Below are 27,019 nucleotides of genomic sequence, written 5' to 3' on the forward strand. Positions count from 1 at the left end.
CATACGCCAGGAATCCTCTGTATGTAGTACAAAATGAACGCTTTGCACATTTCCAAAAATAAAAATCTCATGACAAGTGACGCAAACATAAAACAGGAATACTAAACAGAATGCAATGCTTTAAAAGGTTACAAACTCTACTTTACTTCACAAAAAAATTCAAACTATATTGAGGCATCCAAGATTTATTTTTAATCTTGCAAGTGTAAAGGACAGTCCAAACATTTTAGAACCATTTCAAAGGCTGGTAACGCTTTGGATACTACCTTGTATTTCAGAGCCAGCTCCTACAGTATCAGTTCCAGAGCAGTTTACTGTCTGCAGTCTACTTTGTTCTGCTCTTGCTCCATCAATTGGAATTGCTGTTTCATTTGCTCTAGGGATGTATTTCTTCGAGGAAAAATTCTTGCTTTTTTCACCAGAAGCACCATTGGATATTCTGCTCCCACTACTTTTAATATGTACACTGGAATCAGAAAATGAGCTTAGACTGGTAACCAACTGCCTTACTGAGTGATGTCCTTTTGCTTGTTCATTTTGACTCTCCTCTCAGAGAACGTTGGAGTACTAGTTCGAGGCTTATCCTCTTTATTTTGGTTAATTGTTTGAGCTTCATTTTCCTTCCATGAGCCTGGCTGGTAGTGCTGCCCAGCAGTCTGCAGTTCTTGTATTTCTCTAAGGGCAGAGGAGGCATTATTCACAACCATCTGGGATTGAAACACGCCAGGAAGAGAAACTTGGACATCCCCAGCTCTGTTCTGAAATAAGAAATTCTAATGAAGATACTACTGCAACTAGAGAAACAAAGAGTTATTTATAGAGTATTGCAACTGCCATATACTAAAATCTGCATAGCAAAATAAAGTCTTTACATAATATAGAGAAGATTCAGAGATAGTAACAATCACACAACCTTTACTACCATTCAAAGCAAGCAAGTTTCAGAAGATTGCGAGGGTGGTAATGACACAGAGTAGGCACGTTACAGTTTCACATCTAGCTTGAACTTCACACTACAGAAACATGTCAGTTATACTGAAGCAGCCACAGCCTAATCATATCTATCATTCTGAAACACCCGCAATTCATCCTAGCTGACAGTAGTGTGATCCCAACAGTCTGTCCTGCAAGACCTAGCTGCTGCAAGAATCCAAACTAACCAATACTGAGAGATAAATATGAGAGTAGTGTTGTTAGTTGAAGCTTTTTGTAACCATCCTTTGCCATGTATACTTAAAAAGCACTTTAATCTCAGGCTTCTAAACGTAGCTGAATTAGAAAAACAAGGATTCAGACAAACCGTACGAACAAGTTAATGTCACAGTGCAGAAGAGTCCATCAGCTGAAAACACTGTGGCAAAAAAAACTATAACAAATGTCAAGAACCAATAACTGAAAATTGCTATATTACTCCAAATAATTTTAGCTGATTCAAACTGCAAAACTGGAAATTGCTTTCCACACCGTTAAAAAAACCCAACATTTTTTACTATTATGCTTTAGGAGCTCATGGTGTTCCTGGCAAATTTGGAACACTTAATGGGAAAGACAACAAGAATAAGAAACATACTGGAATACAGAATGATTCTTAGCATGACAGTTTAATCCAACTTGTACAGGGCTGTAGGCTGCCAGTATCTTAATTTTTAATTGCCTTAAAAACTTAAGCCTGGTCTTTTTTTTTTTTTTTTTTTGTAAGGGAACTTTAGTGTCTCCCTTGAAAAATCCAGGTTTTCTACTTATTGACTTCAGAGTAAAAGCTAAAACCTTATGTTGTTTATATTGCAAATTTATAGTTGCTTGAAATTCATCGCATGGCCTATGCAGAAATCTAACAGGACTGGACATACACATTGCAATTACTTAAAATTCGTGCTTTTCAATAGGTGTGTTGTACTACCCTCTATTGGACTAAGTTTTTAAAAACCGCTATTATGGTGTTTTCCATTTTTAATGGATGCATACCACTACTGAATTTCATATTTCAGAATAAGAAACAACATAACTACCACCAACGCTTTCTTTAGTACAGTACAACAAGATACTATGGTTTCTGTTCCAAATGGTAATCACTTAAAAAGCTTACATTAATCATTGAATTACTATGATCTGTATAAATACAGCTACAGCAAAAGATTGCAGTAACAACTTCATGGATCATTTGGTAATCATTACTTTCAGTCAGAGGGGGATAATAGCTGAAAAGTCCCTTAAAAAGCATCAAGTACATTGCCACTAGCATTCCCTCTGTAGACTTACTTTGCTATTCTGGGTATGTTCTTGCCTTTCTTCCTCAAAAGACTTCTCCTTTAGAATGTTTGCAGGCTTACTGAGAGTAGAATTCATTTGTGGATGCCCCAAAAGACCAAAATCTGACTGGTCTATGCCAGCTAATACAGCAAGTTGTCCTAGTCTGTAAAACAAATTTTAATAGAAAATGACACAAAAAATTCTTACCCTGTGAAAGACCTAAACATTGAAAATCAGAAGAGGAAAGAGAGTCTGTTTGAAGCTCTGAAGACAGCTTTTCCATTATTTTCTGAGAAGCCCAAAATAGGTTAATAAAGATGAAAGCAAGTAGCTAAAGGTATTTTCCTATCTTTGCACAAATTAGCCTGCAGGTTCAAAACTGTCAGTCTTCACTCAGTATTATGAGGCTAAGGACAAAGATCGCCCAGTTAACACTGATCTCAGAGCAGGATGCTGGCAAGCGGATTCCCTGCCAGGCAGAACAAAGATTAAAACTCTGTCATTCAAGCAGAAGATCAATGCACATCTCCCAAACTAGCAAAATCTCTAAACAGCCAAATCCAAGTACGTGTTTCACAAATACAGTCATGTTGTTTCACCTGCCAGTTCACAAGTTGGCCAAACCAACCACTTGGGTGTTGTAAGCCTCCGTAAGAAGTGAGAAGTTGCAGCCATCAATTGACAGCACAGCATATTGTATGTAGAAGCTTACTGAGGAGAGCAGTCCTTGTGATTGCGATTCTGTAACTTCCAGAGCAGCTCCCCATTATCACGAATAGACATGGGGCCCATCTGAAAAATTTATGTAGTGAAAAAGCAGTTTTCCCTTCCTCCAAAGTTTGAAATTTGTTCTTAAGGTAACTGCAACTCTACCAATTGATTGGCACAAAATTAGAGCAGCCTCAGGGTGAATTTTACATCAAGTTACATTACTACAGTTTGGAGGTGGATGGAAGCAGGAGGCAGAGAGGGCAAATAAAATCTTTGACGGTCTTCTCTGAACATGCAGAGTAGACTATAATATATCTTCATATCATTCCTTCATTCTCCTGGACAAGACTGTCACAGCTGGCTACATAAAGTTTACAGGTTTGAGAACTTAAGCTGAAATGCTTTGACAAATGGGAAGGATGAACCATCCTCTGAGAAACTGCAGGTACAGTGGTAGAGCCTTAAGACAAACTTCAATCAATACTCTAAAATATTTCAAGTAATAATAAATAACCCAGAATTTAATTACAGAGGCCACATTCATCCATCTAAATTTCTGCACTTCAGTTAGTAAAACAGGGCCCAAGGCAACAGGACACTTTCTGAAGCTGGTTGAACTGCATTTTGAGTCTTTCGTACCACGGGAATGCCAAGAGCCACAAGTGATTCAATAAAGACTTGGAAACATGCTTCAATAGAAGCTTTTTTCTCTTTTGGAATGGGGTTGTTGAAAGCCTTTCCTAAGGACACATACAGGAATTCAGCTGGACAGTGCCTGGATCATTTTTTCCCACTGAGAAAAGACTAAACAGTAGGTAACTAGCTAATTTTTCTTACTTCCTCTTTGTGAGTACAGTCCTAGAAATCGGCGGGGGAGAGGGCAGCATACTTCATTGGGAGGATAATTTTGGAAAGAGATCTCAGCAGAAACAGTAACACTTAAGTATTAAGTGACAACCTACCCAGCATCTTTCAGGAGGTCTAAAAAAGCGTGAAACTTTTGGAAAGAGTTCTCAATGCTGCCTAGAACACCTTCATCTTCTAAAATCATGTTGGTTACTGACTGCGCATGAAGAACCTCTGACAGGGAGATATTCAGATTCCTTAATTGTGCATTTTCAATTTCCAGCTATAAGCGGAGGGGGGAAAAAAAAAAAAAGGAAAAAGGTAAAGTAATTTCTATCATTATCAGTTAAAAAAACCCCACAACAAAATACCCAGCCCCACCTTTGCAAGCCTATAGAGCAGTATGACAAAGAGAAACAGCCAAAGTAACTGATACAGAGCTTCCTGTACCAGAAATGTTCGGGTCACCGTTATATTAAGCTCTGTGCAGGTTTGTTTATCCACAGCTGCAATTCTATGCTACCACAGTGAAATTGCTGCAGGTGCTCACATTACAGGAGGATGGGGATGGCCACACCAGAGGACTACTATGAACTTTGTACAGTGGAAGAGTCCTTTGTGGATATCTGCTGCCTGTACTGTGGGGTACCACTTGTGGCTCAAGTTCCAAAGGGTACCACCACTTTCATTCCACTCCAGATCACCTTTAAGAACCAAATCTATTGCTTTACACTGTCTTCCACTCAACTCTGTTACGAGAAATTCTGCTTACTGATGCAAAAGGATCTCTTTAGGTCAGCAACGATGGACGGAGGGGAAATACACCTCAATTTAACTGTGACAAGTCGTTAGTTCGGTTCTGTCATAATGTAAAACTGTGCTTTGCAACAACTGATGGCTATGGCCAAGGTGCTTTACAGAAAACTATCCAACAATTTTATTGCCTGCAGAAACAAAACTTGAAAATCAAAGGGACGGAACAAGCCAAACTAAACAACATTTGCAACAAACAGCTTTTCAGTGCAAGTCACGATAAAGAAGGTGGAAGACCTCAAAGAACTACCCATCTGCTGCAAATGGCAAACAGATTTAATCACTTTCTCAAGAAAAAACAAACATCAGGATGCCCCAGATAATAAGTAATACACCAAATGAATGAAACACATTGGAAGAGCAGCTTGACCTGGAGTTCAAGGCTCTGGAACAGTATCAGGAGAACAAACACACATTACTAAATGCAGATTTCATCATTGTCCTTAGGCTAGCAAATGATCCATGTGGCTTTGAACTGAAACTCTGGAAGCTACCACATTAAAGGTCATCGATAATTACTCCTAATTAAGCAAGTGGATAGTTTAATTGGTGCCTCCTTTAAAAGTAAAGATGGTTAACAGTGAAGTATCATTACCTTCATTATCCTTTCCTCAGCCCTTACTCTTGCTCTTTGTTCTTCCTTTAATTTTTCCATACATTCTTCCAGCTCCAACTACCATAACACAGAGAAACTATCAGGAAATTTATCACAGAATGCCAGATCAACATGCAATATTACACAAAAGCTCAAAATTGTCCAATTAACAACTACCATACAGCATTCCAAGCAGTAACATATCTTCTACAAAAAGACATGACAGAGGTCTACCAGTACGTAACTAAGGATACAAAAAATTAACACAGAAAAGTTGAAATGAGCGTGATTCACTTAACAGAATTGTAATATAGCAATAGGTAACACGAGATTACAGCACAAGTCTCTTGGGTCTATGATATTATTATCAGGAACGTATGTTCTTCTCTACTTCCTCTTCTTCTACCTGGTTACTGAGGACATGGAGAAGGCTGAAATATTCAACAACTTTTTTGCCTCAGTCTTCACTGGCAACCACTCGAACCACACCACCCAAATCACAGAGGATGTTGGCTGGATCTGGGAGAGTGAAGAACCACCCAGGGTAGGAGTAGATCAGGTCCAGGAACACCTGGAGAACCTGAAGGTGCACAAGTTCATGGGACCTGATGAGATACATCCACGGGTCCTGATGGAACTGGCAGCTGAAGTTGCTAGGCCACTAGCCATCTTATTTGAAGGGTCCTGGCAGTCTGGTGAGGTTCCTGCAGATTGGAAAACGGCGAACATAACCCCATCTTTAAAAAAGGGACCAAGGACAACCCAGGAAACTACAGAGCAGTCAGCCTTACCTCTGTGCCAGGTAAAATCATAAAACAGATTCTCCTGGTGGCTGTACTAAGGCACATAAAAAATAACCAAGTGGTTGGTGACAGCCAACATGGCTTCACTAGGGGCAAGTCATGCCTGACTGATTTAATGGCCTTCTACGACAAAGCTACAGGGCTGGCTGACGTGGGTAAAGCAACAGATGTAATTTTCCTGGACTTGTGCAGGGCGTTTGACACTGTCCCACAGGACATCCTTGTCTCTAAAATGGAGAGACACGGATTTGACAGATGGACCACTCGGTGGATAAAGAACTGGCTGGATGGTCGCACTGAAAGAGTTGTGGTCAATGGCTCAATGTCTACATGGACACCAGTGTCAAGCGGTGTCCCTCAGGGGTCTGTTCGGGGTCCAGTGCTGTTCAACATCTTTGTCAACGACATGGATGATGGCATTGAGTGCACCCTCAGTAAGTTTGCCGATGACACCAAGTTGTGTGGTGCCGTGGACTGACTTGAGGGAAGAGATGCCATGCAGAGAGACCTTGATAGGCTTGAGAATTGGGCCAGTGCAAACTGCATGAGCTTCAACAAGTCAAAATGCAAGGTCCTTCACCTGGGTCGGGCCAATCCTAGGCACAAATACAAACTGGGCACAGAGTGGGTTAGGAGTAGCCCTGAAGAGAAGGATTTGGGGGTGTTTATAGATGAGAAGCTCAACATGAGTCGGCAGTGTGCTCATGCGGCCCAGAAGGCCAACCACATCCTGGGATGTATCAAGTGAAGTGTGGTCAGCAGGTCAAGAGAGGTGATTCTTCCCCTTTACTCCGCTCTTGTGAGACCCCACCTCGAATACTGCATCCGGTTCTGGTGTCCCTACCATAAAAGAGACACAGATTTGTTGGAGCGTGTTCAGAGGAGGGCCACAAAGATGATCCAGGGGCTGGAGCACCTCTGCTACAAGGACAGGCTGCGGGAGCTGGGATTGTTCAGCCTTGAAAAGAGAAGACTTCGGGGGGACATAATAGCTGCCTTCCAATACCTGAAGGGAACCTACAGGAAGGCTGGGCAGGGACTTTTTACAAGAGTGTCCACTGATAGCACAAGGGGAAATGGGTTTAAGTTGAAGGAGAACAGATTTAGATTAGATCTTAGGAAGAAATTCTTCAGTACAAGGGTGGTAAGACTCTGGAATAAATTGCCCAGAGAAGTTGTGGATGCCCCCTCCCTGGAGGTGTTCAAAGCCAGGTTGGACAGAGCCTTGAGCAGCCTGATCTAGTTGAGAGGTGTCCCTGCCCATGACAGGGAGGTTGGATTAGATGATCTCTAAGGTCCCTTCCAGCCTATGCCATTCTATGATACTATGATTCTATGCCTTTTCAAACCTCATTTTTAACTAAATACATCTAGCTCAGCAAAGGCTCAAATTGAGTTCTAAAAAAAAATCCTTGCTAGCCATATCTGGATATTTGGATTGTATTCTTCATCCAGGATTTTATTCCTTATTACAACAGCAGCAATACAAAATTCTGAATTGTAAGAACTGTACTCTACCCAATTGGTTTCACTTAGTTCTTCAGCAGAAAAAGTTACGTTTTTCACAATTCCAAGCTGTTTGAGTAAGTTAAGTAGCTTAGTGTTGAATTAACAACAAAAACAAACCCAAATATCAAACAAATACATTCCAATCTTATTCATGAGATGCCTGCCCTTGTGTTTTAACTTTTAGTTTTAAATAGTGAATGTGTCAGTCTCAGCAAACAGTAGTCAAGATTTGATAAGCAATCACCATGTTTTCTCGTATCATAGCAGAGCATTATCGTCTTTAGTTACAGCATCTGAAGTGGAAGAACAGATAGGAATTTTTGTTCTTGCACGCCTTAACACAGTCTTCTGGTTCCAGAAGTGAAAACTGTCAAAATTCTCACGCTGCTCCATTTTTCAGAGGGTAATCTATATGAATTAACAGTATACAAAGCTTCTTCATGTCTCTATACACCTTGTATACAGGCACATATATGTAACATGCGACACTGCTTTTTGTGCACACCTTATCAGTTATACAGAGGAGCAAAGATTCAAATAGTCCTGAAATCTTTTGTTGACTATCAAAAGCCTATTCAAAAGCATACTACTGCACTTCATACAAGCCATCAACTGAGAAGACTGGCGTGCAACAGAATGCATAGTATAAATAATCCTCCTACAAACGCAGAGGTCCTCACAGGCCTTGAAGGATGTGAGGGGCATTTGCATCTGATTCAAAGATGCAGGTTCTAAAATATTCTAGATATAGCCCTTCCAGAGGCAACCACTCAGAGTGAAGATTATGTGTCTGTCACTACTGTCCAGCGAAGCCTGCTCCTAAGATACCTAGGCTAGCATCAACCAAGCTAACATGAACTAGAAAGCTAGTCACATCTTTACCATCTGAACACACAAGAAAGATTCTTAGAGGTCAGAGGTATAGGAAAAACACATTTCAAAGACAGTATTTGGGAACAGATTTAACAGTATCTAAGTGCCATGATGTAACAAAATTGCCTCAAGGCATGGGGTGGGGGCAAATCTCTAAGGAGAACCCTCAGCAAATACCACAATCCTACTGCAATCTACTTTAGAGCAAGTGGAAACACTAGGAGCTAGAAACCCTCTTCTAGATACAGAAGCACAGCACAGAAAGTAGCGACCATAATGTTCTACATTTACAACTTGACACATAAGCTGGAGTCCTGTAACCTAGCTTTAAGATCTGTCACAGGTACCACAGACCTGAAGAATTCTTACAGTTCCATTTATAGTGTGTGCATATGTATATATGTATTTTTAAGTTTCTAAGGTGTAGTATTTTTGGCAAGCAACTCTACTTTAGAAACCTTAGTTCTATGGTATTTTTGTTATGGACAGATTTTAGCTAATTCTGAAGTTGACAGCACTGACCTTTTTCTTCAAACTGCTGGTTTGTATTTTCCAAGGGCAGAGGCTTAGAAAATTGTTAAATCATCACGATTTTTTAAATAGAAATTTGGAGGTCTTGTTTAAACTTGATTTATCACACTTTAGATAGATGTACACAATATTTGATGTTTGTGGGCTGACTTCACAAAAAAATTGACAAACACTGCAGCTACATCTCCTCACAAACAGTATGAGAAGCCTACATTTAAAAGAAGATGCCTTGCACATGTGCAAATACATTTGTCACCATTAAATTACAAGTATACGTATGTTTATTCTTTTATTCGCTCTTGAGAATTTCACTACCTTACAAAATCCTCTAGTCTTTGTGCAGAAAAAAATTGTTAAAATACATCAGAGAGCTAAATGTACATCCAAGCTACAAGACTGAGCCTTCTAGTAGCATAGTCCAGAAACACTGCACTGACGGCCTTTAGGAGGAATAGCAAATGTAACTGTAGCCCTCAAAATTACTGTATGCAATATGACTAATCGATACCAGACAGAGGTATAAAACTGAAGTTTAAAACCTAAAAATATAAAAAAAAAAAATCAGTAACTAACCAGCCATGATTTTCTACTTGATTACATTGTTGTCCTTATTTTAAAAAAGTTATAGTGCAATCTCTACTTCTACATAACTCACATAGTATTAATGTGTAGAAAGAGTTACGCCGCTAACTATACTAAGGGTGAAGTTCAGCATTTATATCCTTCATTAAAATTTCAAAATCTGAGGGTTTCCTCAACTACATTTTTCACCAGAGGCAATTCTGACATTTCAGATTGCCCCTAGCAGAAGGAAAGAATGTCTATCAGTTTTTATTTTTCATTTAAGCAGAAATAAGCTTTTTGTTAATCAAGGGATTTTTAAAAAAAAATGAAAACAGCACTAATACTGTTTCACTAAGTAGTACGCTTAAAGTCCCTTTTTGAGCAAAAGGATGCAGAGAAGTTCTCGAGGATATGCACACTAGAGCGAAAGTATGGTCATTTAGTCACATCAAGGGATGTCTGGAGAGCTTTCTTGGCACAGTGGCAGCCTAAGGAGTTCCCACCTCTTACTGTTACTCCCACTCTCCAATCCCATCATTGTTCTAGCACTGCTGGGTGTCCTAGTTTACTGTGTGCTGCAGCCAAATACACTGGATTACTTTTTAGCCAGATCGGTTCCTCAAGTTAGCTCCCTACTCAAGCAGCTCTGCAGGAAGAGTTGATTAATTAACACAGATAAAAAAGGTCCTCTGCTTCACCTCTCACATCATCAGCCATAGGCTTCTGCCATTTACTGTGTTCCAGTTCTGGAACACACCCAAACACCTAAGCCAACTGAGTCATTAAGATGGCTGAAAACCAACCTGGAAAAATAGCACATCATCACAGAATGGTTGAGGTTGGAAGGGACCTCTGGAGGTCATCTGGTCCAACCCCTGCTCAAGCAGAGACACCTACAAGCTGCCCAGGACTGTGTCTAGATGTTTTTGTAATAATCTCTAAGCATGATGACTGGACAACCTCGCCGGGCAACCTGTGCCAGTGCTCAGTCACCCTCACAGCAGACGTGTTTCCTGACATCCAGAGGGAACCTTTTGTGTTTCGGCTTTGCCCACTGCCTCTATTCCTGTCACTGGGCACCAGAGAAAAGATCCTGGCTCCGTCCTCTTTGCACCCTCCCTTCAGGTATTTATATACATTAATACGATCCCCTCAGAGCCTTCTCTTCTCCAGGCTGAACAGTCCTAGCTCACCCAGACTTTCCTCACAGGAGGGGTGCCTCAGTTCCTTAGGTTTATATGACAGCCCTTCCCCAAAGCACAAGATACTGCCTGTCTCTGCAGTGTGTCCTGGAGGTAATATTCCTCCCTCTCCAAACACCAAGAAAAGCATCACGAAAGCAGCGTACTTGCTGCATAGAAGTTTTTGGTGCAATATGTATATGACATGGAATTCCATGATTCCAGACACAATGCTCTTGATGAGAGTTGAAGCCACTGCATAGCACATCGACTTACTACACAAACAGTAATATGAAATCACCTACAAAGAAGAAAGCTGCTATACAACTTCAAGTCCCAGCAACATGTGAAAATCTTGAAAATCTTTCTGAATAAAAGTTCTAGAGAGAAAAAGGGAAGGCCTAAAGAAAAAGTATACATGAACTGAAAAAAAAGGCAGATAGTTATTTATCAGTATTTGCAGTCCTTTTGCCTTCTACAGTGACTCTAAGCCACTCTAACTCTCCCATTGCATACAGATCTGCAACAAGTGGAGTTTCGACTGTACTTTGTTTACATAAGGACAGATTTATGGCCTTAATATTTATACATATGAAGAGCTTATTCACCCAGTGTGGTGCTCTATGACAGCCACCACCAAAACCAGACTGATGATAGGTCTTGGTTTTAGCTGTATCCATTTGGAAGCAGTGCAGATTCTCCAGACAGAATTTAAATCCCAACACTTCAGAAACAATCCAGTTATTCTGCCTGAGGGTGTTGCTTTATAATAATGCTAGATTACCTCAGCAGCATTACTGAGCCACCAAAACACACCCTTTGTTTTCCCCACCTTTTGTAAGAATGTTCTCTGACAAGACACTTCCAGCAACGCTCAATTTCACTACCGCTACATTTTTAGAACTACCAAAGAAGCAGAGGGAATAATAAAAAGCAAATGAAAAAAGCTACCAAGCTCAATCATAAAATGAAGCTTTAGCACACTTTCAGTTATTTTAAAAATTACTTTTACACAACAATCATTACAATATTCTAGCTCTTAGAAAAAACATTAAATTACAGTTATAAAGGAAATACTACAGGCAATAACACTGATCAAAACGTTTGTGAACCATGATTCAGCACTGGAATAGAGAAATTACACATATTGCAGCTGTGTGTGTTAAGTGAAGTTCTTCCTTATTATGGCCCTCATTTCACAATATGCTTATACTATACACATCTTCATTAGAACTATTCAGAGACTGGAAATCCCATGCATAGTTGACACACATCTTTTGAAACGGAAGCCTGTGTGAAATAATGCAGTATAATTAAAAGTTATTCAGAAATCCTGCTCCATGACTGGTTATTAGCTTAAGCATAATTTTCTGAACAAAACATGGTTTAATTGATATAATTTGCCTTAATGGACTTTAAGGCACAGAAAATGCTTCTCACCTGTAGTTGTTGATACTTTGTTACATTAATCTTATCTAATGATTTTGCCAAATCCGGATGATGGATAACATCATCTAAATCTTCTGTGTCTTCAGTTTCAGATGTAGAAGCACTTTCTACTGTTACTTTCACAGGAACATCTGTCTAATTACATCAGAAAAGAAAAACACACCCACGCACAGCATTACACTGTGCAATAAAAATCAAAGATTAAACAGTATTAAAAGCTTAATTTAAATGCAATTATTTCCCAGAGTCCCTTACAATACATATACGTTGTCCGGCTATGCAATTTTGGAATAAATATGCGCAGAACAGTACTTTTAAAAAAATTGCATGTGTGCATATATTTGGTTTATGTGGCAAGGTGTTGGCAGCAGGGGCCGGGGGCGGCCCTGTGCCTGACACAGGCACTTCCAGCCAGCTCCAACGGACCCACCGCCGGGCACAGCTGAGACCCCAGCCGAGGTGGTGGCACCTCGGGGAAAGCCTGTGTCAGAAAGGGAAAAAAATGCCAGACAGGCAGAAGAGGAGGGAACAAAAAAAAGCAAGAAAGAGCAGAGGGAACACCAGGCTCAGAGGAGGAGGAGATGATCCATGGTGGAGCTGACACCCACGCTCCTGCCCAGGGAAGACCCGATGCCAGAGCGGAGGGATGGTTTGAAGGAGCTGTGCTCCATGGACAGCCTGTGCCGGAGCAGGTTTTCCTGAAGCACTGCGGCCCTTGGGAAGCTGACACCAGAGCAGAGGATCAGTGTGCTGACTTCAGTGACCATCAGACCCTTCTGTGAGCCAATTCAGTTCATTAGTGCACACTTACACACTTCTCCAGCTCTCCTCTGGTGGCTGGGGGAGATGGAAATGAGATGCAAAGAAGAAGGAAGAAAGAGGGGATATTTTTCCCCCTGCTGGTATGTTTACCACAGAAGTTCACACATGGGTGCAAACACAAGTATGTAGACCAGAAGCAAAAGGAGGAAAGAGAGGAAGGGGGAAGCGGAACATTTCAGAGAAAAATGCTGTTAATTGTCCTTACTGTCTCTAGAGGGATTGTGCCCATACTCAAACGCAGCTGCCCATAAGGCTAAGAAACCCAAAAACAGTGACACAGAAATGGGAATAAAATAAGCATCAAAGAAGTTTCAACCAAATAGTGATGTAAACTACTATTTTGCGCTTCTACAGGAGAGAAACTTTAAAAGTTTGTTCTAGTCTTAACTTTTAGACAATTCCATCTTTTTTTCGTGCATTCATCTACTAAATAAACTATCACATGAGAGAGAGTACCTGAATCTTCACTGGTAATTCTTCAGTACTATCCACTGGTCCTCCTCTAAAGTTAGAAAGAAACACTTTTGAGAAAATTAAGTTTATAATGTCATCGTTACTACTTCCATTTCCAAACATCAGACTCTAGGACAGGTGAAGCAATAAGAATAAAAATAGCATCAGACACTGCACTGTATCCTTTTAACACTCATCCTCATTTTGTTCTATTAGTACTCCTACTTAATGATGAATTAGAGCAACACCACTGGATGCTAACGTTAATATCTTCAATAGGCATCCTGCTTAGTTAATTACGATCAACAACAATCAGCAGGAGAATTTGGTGTTCAGCATTTTGAAAAACAAGTGTAATAAAAATAGTTACAATAGAGCATTAAGTAATTTTTGTTTAAATATCTATATAGCCTCCATTTTAAGAGGCCAAGGTCTAGGGAATACATAAAAAAACCAAACCAAAAACTGTTTCAAAAGGAAGCATGATATTAATATTACCGCTTCCATGTGTAACAATTTTTTATATTTTATTTAACTTCACAGGGCTTAGGTGATCACAGTAATTCTGTTTGCACTGGGGTAGATGGAGTGGAAAAAAGAGCTGGAAAAAATACCAAAGCACCTCAAACTGGATGCCAAATCAACTATACTACAAGCTTAGGAAGCTAAATCGCGTCTTCAGCTATGGTAAATCTGATAAATCAATAGTAACAAGAGAACAAACAAGTAAGGTGCAAGGTGGGTCTTTTTTTTTTGCTACACCTGGATATTTTTACGGCCATCAACTGTATCTTTTTGTGTGTTTTGAAAACTTACTGGAACAGAATTTATGTAACATCCTCAAAATTTATATAAACAAAAAAAATACAGATGCAATATAAAATTCTGTCTGTAACTTTCAAATATGTATTTTAAAAAACTAACACTGCCCTCTACTACATTCTTCATGCAGGTTTTACGCTTTAATATTTTCTCTTCTCATGCAAAAACCTCACCTGCATCTCTTTGCACGTTCTGCAGTCCGCCAAGGCAGGAAGCCTTTTGTGCCTGGTGGAAGTGGTTTTGGTGAGTAACTATCTTTTACGGAGGTATTTTTTTTCCCAGGACTTAGAGACTTTTTAGATGTTAATCCTGTATTGAACAGCAAGAACAGGAGAAAAGAGAACTCATTATACCTAGTTATTGACACATAAATTCACAGTTTACTGTTCATAAGTAAAATTTCCTGTGTAATAAAAGGGACCGTAGGAAATCCACCTTTCAGTTTAATTTTGCTGAAGTGTTCAAAAACTTTTATTTTGCTTCTCAAAAAGAGGGGTGGACAGGTTATCTGCTTGCAATTATAAGCTGGTATACTTAACTGCTATGTTAGGCTGATGTAAGTAAGGCACACTGTTACTGAAAAAAAGGAAGTTTTGTAGCTGAAGAGGTTTATTCACATGACCGATTTCAAATACCTAACTCTGTTGTCTCAAGTGGGAGCTTAGACACTCCACATAGACAATAAGGCTATCTATGTGCTCCAAATTGCCCTCTGGTGGCTTTAGTGTGAAGAACATCCGTGTTATAACTGACATAATGCTTGAAGCTAAAGCTGGTACTGATGTTGGTCGCTTCTACAGAACACCAGCAATATCTTCACTTAAGAGCAACAACAATGAAAAGTCATGTTCACTAGTCCAGTCATTTGTTGTTCTTTAAACCATACACTACCACTGAAAGTAGATTCAGAATAAATACCTAGCGTGGATGATCACTCTAACCCAGGTTCTATGTAAGTCAGAAAATAACAAGCCCAGAAAACCGTTCACTTAGTATTTCATACAGTCAAACTAGTGAGAACTCAGCTTATTGTTTCTCTGAGATCAATAAAACAACTAATTTTGTAATGGTACAGAAATGCGCAAATGTGGTGATGGGATTCCAAGCATTAGTTCGTTCTCAACAAGTAGACAGGATAAAGAGTAGTTTTCAGCTCCCGATTCCCTCCCTCTCTTTAAAACAAACAAACAAACAAAAAAGAACCCACAAAAAACAACAACAAAAAAACCCAAAAACAACACAAACCAAAAAACACCACAACTACATTTGCCAGGCACGTTCTCCTTCCATCACCCTGACCACCACAGTTTATTTGCACAAAGACTTCAATTAGATTTATGCTTACCTCTCTGCTTCCAGATAACTAGAGCAAAAATGAAAGACAGCCAAATGTATTACTGTGAAATTTTTAGTAACTTATTGAAAAATATTTAGTGCATCACATCTGCCAGTACTTGATCATTAATATTCAAGACACCTATGTTATTTTAAACATACTATTTATAATAGGTTTACATGAAGTTAAAAAAAAAGTATTAAAATACTTTGTACATCAGTAAAAAAATGCATGCCTGTTTGTTCTGGTGGAGAACAGCCTGCTACAGAAAGGTTGCAATGTCAGAAGAACTAGGCAACGTTCTACCAAGCTTCCCAGAAGTGAGAGCTGGTGGACAGGATGCACTCAGAATAAGTATGTGCAATGCTTCCAGATATTTAATTCAGTATATCTTGCCATTTTTGCAGCCACATATCTAGCAGCACTAAAAACAAGAGCAAGTTTCCTGCAGAAACCACTGATGATAGGAGACACATTAAAAAAAAAAAAACATTTATTCTTAATTCAGTAAAGACAAGTATTCTGCAAAACACTGACATTTAGACACATCATATCTTTTATAATTAAAGCTCTTAAACATCAAAAGATTACTTTGTAGACAAAATTTACTATAGTAGAGAAAATAAAGACAGTATTACCAAGACGAATAGTAGCTTTTCCTTTTCGACCACTTCCTAGGACAATAGTTCTTTTCTTTGGTCTAGTTTTCAAAGCATCCTTGGAAGATGGAGACGTCAGCCACTTATACTAGATTTTTTTTTTTTTAAAGAAAGACAAACTGGTTTAGTAACTGGTATTTAAAGAGATACTCATTTAAGATTAGAGGGGGGGTTGTCAGCTATATGGAGAACACTGCTACTTACAGAAAACAAACTGTAAAAATTCCACAAAGCCTAAATTCAAATACAGACTCAATGCGAGTTTGAGCGCTACGTTATCAGGAAGTGTTCCTAGAACACCACTGTAATATCCCATCCAATATTTTCCTTTCTCCTGTGCAAAACACTTCTCCTTTTATAATTAAAAACATGGCACCAACCCTATTAAAAGGAAACCCTCGCTTTTGCTTTTCATTCTCAGAAAGCTGGCTTGTTAGGAATGACTGCCTCAGGCCAAAGTTCTCCAGAATAATAAAATCTTCCCTAATGTGACTTTCTCTTAACAATAAAGTTAGTATTTTAAAAAATACCGAGTTGATTTTCACACCCTGTAATGAAAATTCGTCCTTACACAGTAAAAGCCTCCAAACTAAAGTTAGGACAATAGCGATAATCAAGGGCAACTGCTGTTCTTCAAAACTTCATTTTCTTATAACAGCTCTATTCTTAAATGTTTCGCTTTTCCCAACAAGAGTTTTGTTATTCCAGGCAGATATTCTTAAGTCACAGTGTCATTTATTTTTCAGTGTGCATCAAGCTATAGTCAGTACAAAGTCTAGCACTGGAGCGGCTGTTGAAGGAAACGCAGTTGATACTACCACAAAGCTTATCTCAGATAGCCCTAAACCCCACATCAGAGTATTGGCAACAGTATGCCAAAGTTGTTCCTGCCTAATACACAGGAAAATTAAAATGCCATTACTGTGCTCTAACTAACCAAGCTTAGTCCAAGCTTATCATTGACAAGAAAACCTTTTTTTTTTAAAAAAAAAAACCCAACTTTGGACTCAAGTAATCCTTGTGTAAGTTTTGCTAGGTCTCAGGAGCTAGATCCAGCTGTAGACAAGTGAATTGTTCATTTTAAACTAAAAAATAAGACAGAAAGATTAAAATTAAATTGTAAACATGTAAGAGCAAGAGTATCTCAATTTTGTTTTACTAAACACATAAAAGAGTGGCTATACTAGGTTAAACCTGAAGTTCATCTAGCCAAGCAGCCTGCCTCTTGTCTTGGTGCCTGCTACTGTTGTACAACATACTTAGATGACAACATTGAAGATTAAGTCCATGAGCTGAGACTATGAAGGCAACTTGTTTTACAGACACCTTCAGTGGATCTTACTTGGTCTCTCTCAGAATCTACACAAACTTTCACCATCTATTACATCAATTATATCTACGATTACAATCCACGATACTAGCTACTCAGTGCTGCTAGATAGTAATACAATTTTCCTCTCTTTCAGCTGCCCATCATATTTAAAAGTATCAATTAGTGCTAGGCAGCTCTTCCTGCAGACTTGAAAACCCAACCAAAAAGGCAAGCACCTACATGGCACTGAAAAGCAAAGAGAAACAACCAGTTTTTATGCACAACAAGATGGAAGGGCTGCTGTGACTGGTATCCAGTAAGCAAGTGGTGACAGTACGTTATAGGCTATCTTTGGCAGCCAATAAATGATCTTTTGTAGTTAAGATGGCTTATTACTACAAGGCCATCCAAAAACAGCCCACCAAACTTCCCTCTGTAAAGCAACACAGCAGCACCTTCATATGTTTTCTGCCTAAGCAAAACCATGAAGTCGACACCACAGGTGCCATGATAAGGTGGTACACAATGCAGCTCTGTCTCTTTTTAGATACAAACAAATTAAGACACTTTACTAAGTTTTACTCATGAGAATTATGACAGTTAAGACTCTGGCAGGATAAAAAGCTGAAACCAGAGGTAGATAAACTGGAAGCAGTACTCAAGAAGATCATCCTTGCAACTCTAGTTCTCTGTGGGTGAGATATGGTATGAGTTAGGCCTCTTGCCACAGAGTTAAGTGACAGATGAGTTTCACAGAAAACTACATCTTATGCCTTGTGTTCAGGAAGTCTCTACACATAGGCTAAACTTAGTCCAATTGATTCTTCATTTTCTATCAATATGAAATCCAGATCTTCAGCAACTACAACAAGTAAAAGAAAAAAAAAGTCCCTACTTAACTAAATAATTTCAAAGATAGATACACGTTTTCTCCACTACAAAAAACGGACCAGCGCATTCTTTTAAAACCTCACAGGTTTGGAGACAGTACATAGATAACAAAAGGAAGCAATGTAGATGATAACTGACTGTATTCTGTTTCACAAGCTTAAGCTACAAGAAACAAACATCGCTTTTTAAATTTGTAAACTTAGTCTATAATGGATCCTGCATAAAAAAAAACATGGAAAATCTGAAAAATAACTGAAAGTCTTATATTATGCTAAAACTTGTTAAAAACAGAAAGAATCAGAGTGTTAGTAACATCCAGAATTTAGAATACGCCATTACGACGCTCACAAAGACACTCTTATAAATTGTTTTCACTTGTACATTGTTTTTTTTTAAATCCTATGGCTGAATTGTGACTATTGACAGTATGAAGAAACAGTCCTTGCAGTTTTTCTGCAACAGAGATAAATGACCAACTGCATGTCTTCATTAATACCTTTGACGATTTACTGATGTACTCCCACAGTTTTGACTCCTTAAAAAAAAACAACAAAAAAAAACACAAAACAGCACACCACCAACACCCACACACGACACAACAAAACAAAACCCCATGTGGCTGACTTTCAATATAGATCACATCAAGATACTACCTCAAAGAAACTCTACTGTTTTTCTCTTCATAACATCCAGGCTTCTGTAACTGAGCTCAAAACCAACTGTAAATCCTGGATTAGGGCAGTAAACGTTTCAGTTTCAAAAGAATCGCAACTTCAACATCAAATGTTTGCATTCATGTTGCTAAACCGGTGAATTATCCCTTTTTGAGTGTCTGCACTGTTCCCATGATAAACAGCAAATGTTATTTACAACAGCCTACTTACAGAGCTTATGAAATAATAGATCCAGTCTGGTTTTATTTGTGGAAGAAGCAAAGTTACTTAGCAAGCTAGCCCTCAGTCCTTTTTCATTCATATTGTTAATGAGGTACAAAGAATTACTACTAGCATCGCCAATAAGACTTAAGATACAGCACTGCTTGGATGAATATAAAACAAATGTCTTGAGTTGAGTGATCTCTTAGTATATGGGAGATTCCCCACAGAGTTGTTTCTTTTCATGCTTCAACTTTCCAATCATCTTGAGCATCTCCAGACAGATGCTATTTTCATGTCATCCCTGCAACATTTTGCAAGTGTTGATTCCATATGCCAAGAGGAAAAGAGTACTCCTTCACAGCCAACTTCAACTTCTCCAAAAAAGTCTTTAAGAGATTGAAGTGGGGAACTGTATTAATCCTCAAGGAATTCTACAAACAAAGTTCTCAGCTTATTAGATATTCCCTACATACCCACAGCTCTCAGTTCTAAGCCTTTTCAAAACCAAAAGAGCACTAAGTTCCAGAACAAGAACTGAGATTGTTGCAGCTCTGCTAAGAAAAAGAGTACACTCGTTTGTTTGCTGTCTCCTTTGGGAACTGAATCCAATGTCTGGTTTATAACTCAGTATTTAAACAGTACATTTAATCATAAATGGTCTAGGTATGCAGTTTATGCACATTACTGCAAACTCTCTATGAACTAACAGATAAAGACGGCAAGGGGTACTAAACTCCAGGTTTTTAGATGGATGGTATTGGAAAGGATAGTCTCAAGTAACTTAAAAAATAATCTTAACTATGTAAATTAATGACAAAACAAGTTTTAAAATAAATTAAGTTTTAAATTTTAAAGTGTGATTTCTTTTACTTTTTTAATTAAAAGTTCTTATTAGCATGTTAACTAGAAAGACATACGCAGGAGAAAGCCTTCCAGCAGTCCAGCAGCAATATTTACTTAACATTCTACAGTAATGCCCAAGTATACACACACATGCATTTTTCTTTTCACTGAATAGATATCCTGGTTTTATTACATGTTACACCTTAAATTACATAAGGAAACATACAAAATGCCCAATACAGTATCATGTTGCTGATAGTGTTTTTAATTTTTCCCTTTGTAGTGTTTTTTGTTTAAACTGCTTAAGAGTCAGACTTCTGTTTATTACTAGAACAGCTGTTTTAGAGTCATTCTGAACAAAACTGTCCTTTAAAAAAAAAATGCAATGGCAGCTACAAAGAAAACCCCAAACTCACCCCAAAATGCCTAACACATACCTCTGAATTAGCACTACTTCCATTCATAAGAACTCTTTCAATAATGTTTTTCATCACAACGTGATCTAGAATGAATTAAGATATCTTATTAAGAATTTCCTGTATAAGTATTTATGCAAACAAACAGATCATTGATTCCTGCCCAGCTCCATTCTCCGGTTTTAAAAATGTTTAGCAAAATACAAGTTTTTTTTCCTTAAAAGTGGTTTATTTTTCCCTCCAGAGTTACTGGGGGAAAAAAAAAACCCACAAAACACCACAAAGAGGACAGAGGTAGATAGATACATACCAATTAATGGATTTTTTCTTATGTCAAGTACCACTAGTGTTGTATTAGTTTGAAGAGCATCTAATAATGACCTGGCTCCTTCATTGGATATTCCACACTGCTGCAAATCAAGTGCTAAAATGTTTAAGGAAAAAAAAAAAATATATATTCAGTGGCATAACCTGTAGTCAATATCTAATAAAATTAATCCACACCTGCTGAAAACCTCCATTTCACAGAACATGATGTGTGAGAAAAAAGGACAAGACAGCCATATGTAAAAACAAGAATATTACTTTCAGAGAGGAAAACTAGAAATTTAAATCAGTATTATAGATCAACATTAAGAAATAACTGCTAAGCAACTGCAAAGGAAGGAATACAAAAATCACAGTTAAGTCACCGTTTTTGGCAATTCCGAGTAGACAATTCAACCGCCCAAGGTAACATCACATGTACAAACACACAACTTGCATCTGAACAGTCTGTCAATGCTTCTACAAGCTTATTGCTTGCACACATCAGTGAGTTACGTGGTCACCATGGAACAGTACTATCATGGCTTTCATCATTTATTCATGGACTTGATCATTTATTTCATGTTGTGCATGCACAGAATCACAGAATGGTTGAGGTTGGAAGTGACCTCTGGAGGTCATCTTGCCGAACACCCCTGCTCAAGCAGGCTCACTTAAAGCCAGTTGCCCCATACCCTGTCCAGACAGCTCTTAAACACCTTCAAGGCTGAAGACTCTACAACCACTTTGGGCAACCTGTGTCAGTGTTCAGTCACCCTCACAGCAACAGTGGAGGGTGTGGGGGTGTGCGCGCGCGTGCGAAGCTGAAAGAGGCACCCATCAGCTCACTGAAGTTGCCCACTGCGAAGGGACTCTGGTCCTGGCAGTTAAAGTCTTGGGTGGTGTGAGTGCAACTCCTTGAATGGCACGAGAATGCTCAGGCAGTGGCCTCTCCTTTAACAATACCATTAGCCTTCTTTGCCACAGTGGCACTTTGCTGGCTGATGGTCAGCTTGTTGTCCGCCAGGACCCTTTCTGCAAAGCTGCTTCCCAGCCACACAGCCCCCAGCACATTCTGGTGCACAGGATTATTCCTGCCCAGGTGCAGGGCTTGGAACTTCCTTTTGTTAAACTTCTTGAGGTTCCATCAGCCCACTTCTCCAGCCTGTTAAGGTCCCTCTGGATGGCAGCACATCCCCACCTTGCCAAGGAACCCAGTAAGGCTGACTTGCTTGTAGTTCCCCAAGTCCTTCTCAGCCTTCTTGAAGATAGGAGTGACGTTTGCTATTCTCCAGTTCTCAGGCACTCCTCCCAATCACCATGAGCCTTCAAAGATTGTTGAGAGTGGCCTCAAAATGACATCAGTCATCTCCCTCAGCACTTCTGGATGCATCCCACCATGGCCTACGGACTTCTCTATGTCCAGTTTGCTTAAGTATTCTTTAATCTGATCCTCTTCCACCACTATGCATGTTATTTGTACACTTGGCTCAAACTATAAAACAATTTCAGCAGGCAAGTATTTAATTCCATGTACAGAATACTATGACTTACACCACCACTGTTAATAATTTTGTACATATATACCATAGAACAAACAATACTTTTCTAAAATACTAGAGGACAATCCTAGAAGACATAATCACTTTGACAACTCAAAAAAAGAAGAGAAATTTCTTTTCAAAAGAAGAGATTACTTTTTTCTAGCTAAATAGTGAGCTACTCTTCTGGTGACACTTGCTGTAACTGACTATTTTAAGTTTTCTGCCTGCCACTACTATATCTTAAGAGTCAACATTTCCCAGTACCTTTTAGCCAAAGGTCTTCTCCTAGACAGTCTGCAAAGGCACTTGCTCCTCTATCTCCAACAAGCATGTTGCAATTGAAAGTAATTCGCCTCAAGCCGGTCATGTAGTCAAGGTCAGGTATCCTGTAGCGCAGGCTTCCAGCCCAGGCTTCACCATGCCTTTTCATCGCCTGGTGCTTTGCAAACAAAGAAGCTGTTACCAAGTGCGAAGGCACAGCCATTACTGATGACAAGGTCACAAGTTATCTTTGTTTGATGTTTAATGGCTTGAGTGCTGATAGAAGAAACACAGTTACGCCATTTCTGAGTTCAAGAAATACAAGTCATTTTTAAACATTACAGTTAAGTCATGTTTGTTCTGATCATCTGATTTGCAATACAAATTATTAAATATGGCTACAAAACATCTTATTACCTTCTTTTGGCAGACTGACCCTTTTAAATCATCCTGAACAGGAAATACACCCTAGGAAATTTTGAGCTTTCATGCAAACCAATGCTAACATTAATTAGAATATTGTACTAGTCACAAGCTTACTAATGAGTTAATTAGTAGCTTCTAAACTGTCAACTCAATTATTCTTACCCAATGCTTAAGAATACTTAAGTAATTTTTCAGAATCTGTGGCAATGGAAGAAGTGCTCCCCAAAATAAACGTCAGACATTTACAGCCCTAATCCTCATTTAAAGAAAATACATCAGACTGAACTGTTATTTAACTCATGTTTACTAAGAAATGTCATATTGAAATCCCACACCAGTAAACTAAGCTACTTTTGGCACACTAAGTCACAAATTTCAGAAGGACTATTCACATGCCTAACTTTGGGATTCAAATACGCTGCTCACAAAGTGCTTTGATGGATTCAGAGCTTGAAAATAAAAGTAAAAATCAAAAGTATCTAAGTTCTTGCGAACATTTGGTTCTAAACAAGGTGATTAAATTACCTTTAACACATTTGCCATATGTTCTGCCCCTCGCCATGTCAGGCTACATCCTGTGAAGTTTACATATCTGATAGTAGCTGAATTCTTTACGCTTTGACAGATTGCTGAAGAAAACAAAAGCATGCATGTTAACTACGCACACCACAGCTAGATCAGAACACGCTTTTTCACTGCCATGTTAAGAAGCTGAATCAGCTTTAATAGGTGAAAGCCTTGACAAAGAACTAGTGTTGCAATGCTAAATATATTTTTATATACATTTAAAGCGTTCCAAGATTATGTGTTTCTAGTGCAAGCGTTTGGCAAAGACTCTGAACAAGCTAGAACATATTTTATTTCAGTTTACTTACGTAAACATGAACAAACCAAGAGTTAACCTCAAACAAATATTATGACTATTGTTTTAAATAAAAGTTTAACATTACTATAAAGTAGCATGGCTATTTACTAGCATCGGGTGAAGAAATTCAGGTCTTTTAATGTTAAGTCATGTAGAACAAAGTGATTACTGTTCTTTTAATCGCTATAGACAAATTTAAAACAGGAATGGAAACACTGAAAAACTTACTTATCTATTTAAAGACTAAAAAAAGAGAGAAGTATATTTACACGGTTTTGATTCTGAACTTACTTTCTAATCCTCCATCTCCAATTGGACAGTGGGCTAAAGACAAACTCTCCAGAGACGAAGCTGTGGCCAAGCCCTTCAGAATAAAAACAATGTTAGTTAACTGGCTTGAAAAGGAAAAAATACAAACAGAGAAAAGACCAGGTCACTCAAACTGCACAGAACTCTCTGTGCTCCCTACAAGAAACCCTAGGGGCTTCGGTGGAAGATCAAAACAGGTGAACCTTAAAGCTCAGTCTAAGCTGGTTCATTTCTCAAGCACCTGAGGAGCTGTAGCCTCTGCGCAAAAAGCGGCAACCTCCCTTCCCGGAAGCCACTCGTGAGCAAACTGGAAAGTGTTCCAATAACCTGTTTGTCTCTCCTCGGTGTCCCACGATTTTCCTTCTGTCATGTACATGCATGATACTTTGAGTCATAAGCAGAAGTTACGCACTCTGAACACATGGCAGAGATGTTGCTAAGAACTTTCTAATATGCCTTGATGCATCAGGGCAAGGGAAGGTTATGGGATTTTGACAGACTCGGCAAGATTAGGTTATACTGAATGTCTCAGCATAATCATTCATATGATTCATACGGATAATACAAAGATATCTTAGAAGAGGAACATCCTTGCCTGTGACAAATATTTATAAAATCTAGTTGCTACTTCTCTAAGTTCTAAGCATACTTTCCATTTATTTGTGTACTAACATATTCTCACCTTTGTTAAAAGTATTAGATCTCTCTCCCTCAGAAGCAAACCCTGTAGTTCTAAATTTTTCAGTACATCTGATATACTGAGACAGCCTTTGACAGCCTTGCATAGTTGCCCAGTCAAGTCTTTTGATTGAATTGCTGGAATTCTCCTTCTAAAGTAAGTCTTATATCTTTCAACTCCTAGTAAAGAACAAAAATCACACATCAGTAAAATCCAATCCCTATTGACTTAAAAGCAATCATAATCACACCTTGCTTTTTTGCAGCTTTTCCTAAACAGAAATAATTCCTTAGGTATTACAATTTCTCCCCCCACGTATTCAATCACACAAAAGTTTTATGCAACAAATTGTCTGTGAAATTCTATCATGCATACATCAACATATTTACGTTTTACAGCCATCAGTACCAACCTGATTCTCCAAGACTCTGTTGATGAAAACTTCTTATTCCAATAGAAGTCAGAGTCTTATTATGCCTGACAGCATTCAGAAGTGGAGCCCAATCAGCAGCTTTGATGCGATCTACAACTAGATCAAGCGCACCCTGACTTGGGTTAGCCTTCACAGCTTTCAGTGGCACAGAGCCTTGAAGAGCACAAAGATGTTCATAATGTGAGTAGAAATCCAGCATGCACTGTCGCCTTATTTTGACTGACTCAATCATTTCTCTTATGTGATAAACGCCTCTCTAAAATAAAGGAGGAAAAAAAAAAAGATACAAACTTTTTCCAATGTGTAATTGATTTCCCAACAGTCTCAATTCAACATGCATACCCAAAACGTGAATGAATACGTTAATGCATATTGTATAGCATTTACATGTCTTTGATATGGCAGCTAAAAACCATTGATGTCTTGTGATGCTCATTACCTGTGCAAGTACAGCTGAATGAGTAAGAGGGTGGGAAAAAAAAACAACAAACTTGCATTTTTCTTCTCCCACTCAAATAGGTATACCCAAAACACAAAAGGCCTAGTGTAAAGTTCTTGTTTTCCTCTTAACATTTAATTTCATAGTGTCAAGATCTGCAGGCTTCTGAAAGCCTTAGATACTCCCTGATCCAACATCAAAGGTTACAAATGACTATTCCATAGAGAACTAGTTATGAGCTTCTCTGCTACTTCAATCAAAACTCTAAATTCTCATAATTAGGTGTGATTTCCTAAATATTTTTGCTATTGTATACCTTATATGCTTATCCCAGTAAATTTAGGAAAGCACTTTTCAGGCATAAGCTTTTGTTATACACTAGTACCCATGTAGCAAAACAGTACTAACTCCCAAGAAAAATCTCTAAATACTGCTATGGCACGGATATTAGGAGTAAGTAATTCCCCAGTCTCAATATGAACACTTGTCAGTCTATTTGGAGGACCCATTTATTTATTTATTTATTGCTCAAGACAGCATTAACTATCCCACACAGGATATCAAGCATTGTTCACATTGCAAACATTTTTCCATATTGCTAAAAACTAGAAAGCTTCAGCCAATCTTCTGAAACACTCTGTGTGTCAACATAGGACAAGAATTACTGGACACGTACAAGCATGCGGGGACAGCCATTTGTAAGAATATAACTCAGAAAAAAATAATTACATTATTGGTATTTGGATCACTGAAACTGTAATAGGAACAGAAACTCTAGTAATAGTTCCTCCATGCCCTTTTATTTCTTTTATATTAGTTCTAATTTACTACCATTAGACAACGACCACACTGTGGCCACAGGAACAGAAATGACTAAATTCTAATCCAACACTTCAGCTTTCAGATGAAAATGACCATCAATTGTAAAGCATCACTGATTTCAGGTGATGTATCAATGCGCAATGTATTAATTAGCCTTTTATCTCCAGAGCTTGAGCAATACTCTTTCACGATGGCTTTCACTGCAAAATCTGAACATCGCGCCTCTAACTGAAATAAAGAAAGGAGCTCCTGGACCTAGCACTGAAGTTTTAACCCGCAGCTAGAAAAGAAAAGGGCCAAACTAATCAGACCCACAATAACTTCCAACTGAGAAACAACTATGCAAAGCAGAACTCTTGGGCATGGAAGCCAGTGTTT

At 38.7% G+C, this 27,019-nt stretch overlaps 1 protein-coding gene across 1 annotated transcript; it reads right to left on the reverse strand.

The window, feature by feature from the left end:
• Positions 1 to 237: 237 nt before the first annotated feature.
• On the reverse strand, positions 238 to 25,612 carry CEP78 (centrosomal protein 78). The gene is given in 17 exon segments (XM_086629392.1): positions 238 to 542; positions 545 to 758; positions 2,260 to 2,413; positions 3,924 to 4,090; positions 5,216 to 5,293; positions 12,117 to 12,260; positions 13,404 to 13,449; positions 14,396 to 14,531; positions 15,568 to 15,585; positions 16,197 to 16,305; positions 20,579 to 20,643; positions 20,868 to 20,981; positions 22,672 to 22,846; positions 23,620 to 23,723; positions 24,251 to 24,323; positions 24,951 to 25,126; positions 25,360 to 25,612. Coding segments are annotated over 17 exon segments (2,331 nt in total).
• Between the last annotated feature and the right edge of the window lie 1,407 nt (positions 25,613 to 27,019).

Source organism: Tauraco erythrolophus, chromosome Z, assembly GCF_009769465.1.
Source record: "Tauraco erythrolophus isolate bTauEry1 chromosome Z, bTauEry1.pri, whole genome shotgun sequence".
In the NCBI taxonomy this organism is placed as follows: Eukaryota; Metazoa; Chordata; class Aves; order Musophagiformes; family Musophagidae; genus Tauraco; species Tauraco erythrolophus.